The sequence below is a fragment of the Haplochromis burtoni genome, unplaced genomic scaffold (assembly GCF_018398535.1).
Source record: "Haplochromis burtoni strain Fernald_Lab_line unplaced genomic scaffold, NCSU_Asbu1 Contig_135, whole genome shotgun sequence".
Taxonomy (NCBI): Eukaryota; Metazoa; Chordata; class Actinopteri; order Cichliformes; family Cichlidae; genus Haplochromis; species Haplochromis burtoni.
The window spans coordinates 1,213,423-1,221,354 of record NW_024582496.1 but is presented as its reverse complement, the minus strand read 5'-3'; the positions used below and the strand labels follow the sequence as shown (position 1 = coordinate 1,221,354).

General features: G+C 40.4%; 2 protein-coding genes across 3 annotated transcripts in view; one reads left to right on the top strand and one right to left on the bottom strand.

Moving 5' to 3' along the window:
• The window catches only part of trpm5 (transient receptor potential cation channel, subfamily M, member 5), a 19,121-nt gene extending 18,551 nt beyond the window's left edge, over nucleotides 1-570 (bottom strand). For both annotated transcript variants that reach the window (XM_042224318.1, XM_042224319.1), the window contains exon 1: nucleotides 447-570. In XM_042224318.1, the coding sequence (XP_042080252.1) occupies nucleotides 447-473 (27 nt within the window). In that variant the 5' untranslated portion in view covers nucleotides 474-570. The remainder of the gene's footprint in view (nucleotides 1-446) is intronic.
• Nucleotides 571-3,335: 2,765 nt separating this feature from the next.
• Nucleotides 3,336-4,128, top strand: cdkn1ca (cyclin-dependent kinase inhibitor 1Ca). The gene is made up of 2 exons (XM_005930815.3): nucleotides 3,336-3,702; nucleotides 3,796-4,128. The coding sequence occupies exons 1-2, from the start codon at nucleotides 3,336-3,338 to the stop codon at nucleotides 3,894-3,896; spliced, it is 468 nt and encodes a 155-aa protein (XP_005930877.1). The 3' UTR covers nucleotides 3,897-4,128.
• The last annotated feature ends 3,804 nt before the right edge of the window (nucleotides 4,129-7,932 follow it).

The window sequence follows — 7,932 nt, the reverse complement described above, 5'->3', positions numbered from 1 at the left end:
TTTGTTAGGGCTCATATGTGGGGCCTCTTTTAAATGCTTATGCATTTGTTGTCATTTAAACTAACAATAATGTTCCATAAGCAATATTTTGAGCACCTTTTTTCCTCACACTTTGCCATTTCACCAAGTTTAGTGATTTGGTGAATGGCTATTAAATATATTCTGTTTTTAAAAAAAACCTAAAATGTAAAATCTGAAGATTCAAATTTGAGCTATTTTAACTTTTTGTTCTCTGATCTGTTGTTTGACTTTAAAACCTTAATTATCTACTTTATTATTAACTAGTGTATCTTAATATAGCTTGAGACACACATACAGACACACAATGGTGATCCAGTGGTCATCATTACATGTCTTAACGTGTGTGAGATGATGCTTTTCAGACAAAAAAAGACAACAAAAGGAAGAAGAAGAGAAAAGAAATGAGCTGCAATTTAGATACTCACCAGAGGTGTGTCTTGTCCCTCCTGCATGGCTGAAATAGATGTTCCCCTCTTGTTCACCTGCAGAACCACACCTGTGAGAGCTCAGCGGGTGTCCTTCCACAAGCCTCAGGTGAACCTCCTGGGCTATTAGGAAGTAGCGCAAAGGTGGGGCCCTCCCTCCAGCCAATCCCAGACACTGGTGTGCACCATCACTTTGCATGTTGGTCAGCCGTTGCACATCACCCTCATCTGGACCACACCTTTACTTGCAAAATGGAACAGCCTTGTGTCTAGTTTCTCTACACTGCAGGGCAATGTTCTTGGACAGCTTAAGAATTATAGGCTTAACACTTCCATATGGAAACTTTTCACATGTTTGACATGGTCAGTGAATGGTGTGTGTTGTATATAAAACGAATGGACACGAAGGTTCAGTGTATTTCCTTAATTTTGGTGCTCTGTATTGTGCTCACTTGCTTCAGTTTATCAGAGGTGTAACTCAAAATGCCTACCGGTCAGTGGCAGACTCAAGTTTAGAGAAGAGGGGCTCAAAGGTCACCAGACTGATCGGGAAAAGTCATATGAGGAGTGCGAATCGTTCCTTCTTTATCATTACTATTCTGATCTTGCAGTGCAAGGTCCATTACCCACAGTTTCTCTAGCAGAGTTCCTGAGTGAACAGGAAATTACATGTGTGGTCCTCTCTTACTGGTCCACTTGAAGTGTATTTTTGAAGATTTCTCACCAAAATACAACTAATGCAATACAACTAATTCAAGTACAGGTTGTATATTAAAAATGAGCATGGGCTCCATTTTCTGAAAAGTAAAGCCAAAACAGAAGTGCCTCCTCAGGCTTCTGAGAGAGGTTCAATGAGGAGAGATCATTCGGAAGAACTGGACATGATTTATTGAGAAAAAGAAATAAATTAACACATTTAGTGATCAGACTCTGATGATCCATCATGGAAGAACAGAATCCCAGTGGTGATAGGATTTAGGACAGGACTCTTCCGAGTCTAGACACTGGTGGTGGTGAAGATGAAGATGGAAGCTGAAGATTGATGTAGCTCTGACCAACTCGGATGAGGCGGAGACGGGGAGGAGGCAGGCAGTGATGTCAGTACTGGGAAAGTGAAAGTGATGTAAAGAACAGATTAGCTGAACACCCAGGAAAGCAGAATAGATAATGTCCATGAGAAAAGCAGAGCCCCAGGCAGGGGGGTCAAATACAAGGCCTGGGGGGCAGAATGCTGCCCCCAGTTTAGCAAAGACTAATCCAGTCCCCTGGACAGCTTCAGAAAATGTGAAGGAGTGCATAGTTTTCAGAAATGTAACTGTATTTGTATAAGTTTTCCAACGTTTCCAATTGATAAAGACTGCCCCTCACTACCTCCCCCACACAGCCATTCATACTACACTAAAGTAATTAACTATTAGATAAACAATTACATGAGAGAAAAGTTCCTGTTTTTCCAATGTCAGCTAAAGAAATAACAAGATAATGTTCTCTTTTTTTGACGAAGGATGGCAGGGTGTAATTCACGGTAGGCCAAGCTTGTTACTAACATGAGGTTTCACTGTCAGATCAACCCCCAACTCATCAGTTCTGCTTTCAAGACATCAAGATACCGACAATAAAAGACTCAGCTTGAGGCTGAGTGTTTTATTGTGTGCTCCTTGTCACCAAACATGTGGCTACCACCATCTTTTTACATTCAGTCTTAGAATAGAGTACTGTTGTGCCTGCAAAAAAGCAAAACCGTACCTGATTTAAATTTAAAATCTCCTTCAAGCTAGTCTCCCAACTTAGCTTTACAGACCACTTAATCACAGCTCGTGGGGACTGAACTGCATTTTGCCATCTGGTGTGACAAACAAAAACATTTTATAAACAGAAATAATTGCAAACAATTTAGTGTTGGTTTGTACTTCTTGACAGTTTGCAGCCATGCATGGGTTATAAATGTGCTTGTGTGCATTCATGCTGGGGCATCCTAGGGTATTTAAAAGTAGAACTTGAGGCAGAGACTTCAGCTTGCCCCCCCTCATTGGAGCCAGCTCCCAGTTTGGATTTGGGAGACAGACACCCTCTCTACCTTTAAGATTAAGCTCTAAGCTTTTCTTCTTTTAATTTTTAATATTTTTTATTTATAAAGCTTATAGATCAGACTGGCTAAGGTGATCCTCAATCTCTTAGTTACACTAAAATAGGTGTAGGCTGCTGGAGATTCACTGAGTGTTTTTCTTCAGTCTCTATGTGTTTATACACCAGTTTGCATTTAATCACTAGTTATTATTAATTTTAAAAAATGTTATTTCACATGTATAAAGGTAGGTAAATCTCACTGAGGCAAGAGGTCTCATATTTTAATAAATTTATTGTTGTTCTCTTCCACAGTATGATCGGTTTCCTGAGCCTGGATCTGCTGCAGGTTTCTTGCTGTTAAAAGGGTGTTTTTCCTGTCACCAAGTGCTTTTTCATAGGGGGGGGGGGTCATCTGATGGTTAGGCTTTTCTCTGTTTTATTGTGAGGTCTTTACCTTAAAATTTAAAGTGCGTTGAGGTAACTTTTGTTGTGATTCAAAATAAATAAAACATAACTGAACTGGATTATGCTGAGTAAGAAGAAATTCTTCTGTGACCACTAGACAGGACAGACTAACAAACACAATCAGGAGCTTTTATCCAGTGTTTCAGCGGAGTTCGTCACACAATGATTGGATCACCACCAGCAACCCCCACACCACAGCTGTCCCTCTCCAACAGCTGCAGCCAATCAGAAGTCTTGTCATTGTGTACAAACAAAAAAGTTTTGCGCCCTGCAGCCTTTAAATCAACCTGCAGTCAAGTATCGAGCAGAGCAGAGTGCACCACCACCATCTCCTCCAAAAACTTAACCATTTGAAGGATGGAGCCCACGAGGCGCAGGGAGTCTGTTTGCAGGAACTTGTTTGGCCCGGTGGACCACAGCCAGCTGCGCCGGGACTTGAAGCTGAAGCTTAAGGAGATCATTGAGCAGGACAGGCGGCGCTGGAATTTTAACTTCGAGTGTGAAACCCCGCTGCCTGGCCGGTTTCAGTGGGAGGAAGCCGCACGGCCGAAGGACGCTGCCCACCGTTCAGGTGGGGACAGGCCGAGCGACGGCGAAGACGGCGCAGGGACCGACCAGGAGAACTGCTCCAACATCACCAACAAGCGCAAGAGTCCCACTGAAGAGATGCTCCACAGGCTCTCCAAACCGGCAGCCAGTATCAAAGACAATGCACGGATCACAGGTACAGGAAAATGAGTCCCGTTAGCTTTTGTTTGTTGGCTTATCGACAAATGTAATGCCAAGATATTGACCAATCTCTTGCTCCGATTTTCAGATTATTTCGCAAAGAGAAGGAGGACAACAACAACCAAGAGCATCCCGAATCATTTTCACGTCGGTTCTAATGAAGCAGCTCTGCGCAAGACTTTAAGATGAACATGCAGCTGAAAATGACTATTTGTTTTCATGGACTTGATCCCCACAACAAATTATTTTATTTTATTTTATTGTATGTTGGTGGATTTTATTTATTCTTTTTTTTTTCTTTAGCAGTTTTTTTGGGGTTTTTTTTGAGATTGCATCTCTTATTAGAATATTTATTCTATTTATGGATGTTATGAATGTTCTTCACTGGCATTTAAAAAAATCTGTTATACACTCGTGCTGCTAATCTAACTTGTTCTAAAAAAAAGCACTATTTTGTTAGGTCATTATTGTTATATAAAATGAATATGTAGCACATTTCTGTGCATATTACAGTTTTAATAAACTGTGATTATTGATCATTACATTTTATGCCTGTTGACTTTTTTTTAACACCAGGAAACTTTTCGTGTAAAGTAACAAATTTGTGATAGTTTCATTTTCATCTCCTATATCAAACCTTTTTAATGTGAATTTTATCTCTAAAAACTCTTTCTTTGATCAAATCAGACATAGCCATTCAGAAGCTCATGCATGATTGCCAGTCAATACTTTACAGATCTATACTTGTCTAAGACATACATTGAGAACTGCAGCACATCAATAATACACAATGTAAAAACTACAGATTGGTAATATCCAAAACAATGTCCACCACATTTTGCACTGTGACAGTTTGCTGACACTGAATAGAGCTTAATCTTTTTATCCTCCGGCTGTCAAACGTGTTGTCAGTCTTGTCTTTATATGCAAGACACCGAGACTGCTTTTTCTTACACTAAAATGTTCATCTATTTATAGCCGTGCCCTTTGGTGAACAGATTTCTAAATTATTGGTTTTTCAATATGACTGCAGTCTTATGAGAGAGTACATCTTTAGTGTTTTTTTGCTGTCTTTGCAGCAGACACAGATGAGTAGGTTAATAAGTCTCTCTCTTTCTCTCTCTCTCTCTGAAGTCATAGAAGAAAAAAAACTATTCGGGTTGTAAGTTTAGCAATTCAAAGAAGAAAATTGTTTCAGAGTAATTGCATTTTCTGGGTTCTATTATGAGATATTTCATAATCACAATTGTAAGAAATGTGCCGTCAGGCTTTAAATTATATCCATTAATATAAACTGTAATTGCCAAATTAGCCCATTAGAAAAGCCAAATCCCGCATAAGTATGTGCACTCCTGCAGTGTTGGGGTTTCAGCTCTAAAGAACTTCAAGAGGCCATCTGGCCTGAGAGCAGGATAATAGCAACAAAGCAGAGCGTGCCATCTATTTCACCTGCAAATCAGCCTTTGGCACTCCTCGACCCCCCCACCCCCAGGTCTTCCCTCGGCTTTTCTATTTTCACTTAGTCCCTGTTCATAGTCAAAGTTGCTATCATCCTTGACAAGTGCCTGAAGCAATACCACTTATGCTTATTCTTACTTTGCCTTACGATTGCTCAAATGTCACTTTCCCAAAGGCCACCTGTTCATACTTGCTACACAAGCAAGAAAAAAGAAGGACAATAACACTTTTAAAAGGCTCGGTGACGTTGCTAACTGTGTTATTTCTGAATGGGAGACAAATGATCATTCACTTTGTTCCAGTGGATTTATTTTTCAAATAAACGTGTCAAAAATAAATATCAAACTGTCCCATGGGTCCATAGGTTCCCATAGGATAGAGGATTCCCAGGTTTCCAACTCCAGCAGTAATTGCATTCCTGAAAGAGAAGCATTACAAGCATCAGTACATTATCTGTGAATTTAACTGTCACTAACAAGCCTGCAATGATTGTTTCATGCAATTCTAGAGTGATTTTGCTGAGAGAATAAGAAATGTTCCTTCATAATGACCCATAGGTTGATTAAAAAACAAACAAACAAAAAACAAAAAGCATCCTGCAAAGAGTACTGCTTTGTTTTTGGCTGATTGGGATTTCATTAAATTGTCCAAAGTAGAAGAAATTGCAGGAAAGACACGCATTAGGACTTCCACTTGTGTTTGATCACTCAACAAATACAATCTGAGGAAATTGTACCCTTTGATGCGAAGCAAACTGCTGGCAAAATTAGCATGTTAGTGTTTTATTTCTTTTTTCTTTCTGTATGAAATGTGCCTTACAAATTGCCTCACCTAAGCAGATGCTAAAGAAACATTAAAAAAAAAATCAGCTCATTGTAGCTTTAGGACATAATGATTTTCTGTATTGTTTGATTGTTTCTAACGCAGATTACGCCAATATCCCAAACAATCCACGCCCTCCCTGTAATGAAACTCTTCCCTCACCCTCTTCCTGATCGCCACAAAGGCCAAGCACCCTCAGCACACTTTAGGAGGGTGCAGCCCATTGTTGTCCACACCAGAGGCAGATGGTCATTTGGGCCCTTTCTCCACATGGGTACTTGTATGAAGGAATGCCTGGACACCCCACGGACGGTCAGCAGAGAAAAGGTCACCATCTGCCGCTCAAAGGTCAGCTGTCTAAAGAGCATGGTATTAGCCATGCTTTTGACTGTTTCAATAAGCTGGCCAGGACACGACACACAGCTCCACCTCATTGTGTTAAAACATGAGTGATGCAAAATACTTGTGGAAGCAGTGACTTGAATGGTGCTCCAGACATTCAAGACAAGGACTCTTAGTTGGATTATTTGCTTTCATTTTTAGTGTGAAATACTGACTTTTTTTGTTTGCTTTTCCTTCAAAATACCTATTACAAAAGAAAAATGTCTTTCTGTAACTCAAATATTTATCTCACTGGTTTTAGTGAGAGATTTCTCGAGACCAGCAGACTCAATACATAGACACTCAGTAATAATTAGTTCAATCTTTTATTGCTACGTAAAAGTTGTGCTAAACAACAAATAGTAACTGAAACTGTATAGTAAATAATGGCATTTATTCAAGTAAAACCTATTAATGTATATGAACAATCTCAAAGATGAATGCAGTTTAATGTGTTATTTCAAAGAAGGCTTAGTAGTGATGACTTCAAGATATTTTGTCACGGTCTGGCTGGCAGACCGTGGGGGTGTGGGGAAGGAGGACCCAGGCGCAGAGCTCAAAGTTCAAGCAGTGCGTTTATTTACAGAGGGTGATATCAAACAACAATAAATCCCCGTGTTTTTCCCCAGACTCCCGTGTCGTGTCCTCCAAGTGTTCTCTGCTCCCGTGTCTGCACTCCCGGTGCTCGCTGCTCCTTAAGCCTTCCACGCTCCTCCTGCGGGAAACAATAGCGGCAGCAGTCAGGACACTGAACAATGGCAGGCATACACTACACGACCAAAACCTAAACTGGGTAACTAACGTGGAGTCCCAAGCAATGATCCCGCGTCGGTGGGAGCTCCAAGACTCTCTTAAGTAGCTCCCCCGACGAGGCCTGATCAGCAGCAGGTGTGTGGCTTCGGGTGTGGCCAGTCCCCTTGCAGGGCCACATCCTCCAGGCCTGACGCCGCCTATAAACAAGTGCTCAGCCACCCACACACACACATACACAAGCACAGAGAAGGGGAAGCAACACCAAAATACACAACAATAACACAGGTCCATGACTGCCCAGGGGTCCTGGGTCGCCCAGTCCCAGGACCCTGACATATTTTATTTATTCCAGATTTGGGAAGTTTATTTGCATTTTACTTTCTCAATAATTCGACCTTACTTTGAAATTTCAGTAATCAATATAGTAATTAAAATAATATAATGATTGATTCTAAAGCAATATATGCACCTTAAACTTTTACGGATTAAAAAACTAATGCAGATTAAAAAGTCTGTAAAAAGGTCAGCTACAATGTAAATCAGCACTTCCTAAATTTAAGACTCCCATGATCAGTTCATAAACCTGGATGTTTTCTGTGGCTCACCCAAACCTCTCATTAGAGCTTTGGTCATAATATAAGCCAAAGGTCATGTTTTTCCTTAGTTGCAATTTAACTCATTGCTTATGACACGTCATAGCCCCTTTCTTTCTACATACTTTCCCCCCATTATTATGGATATATAAGGCAAATTCAGGATCAGAAATTAGCCAGAAAAGTAATCATATCATATCATATCATATCATATCATA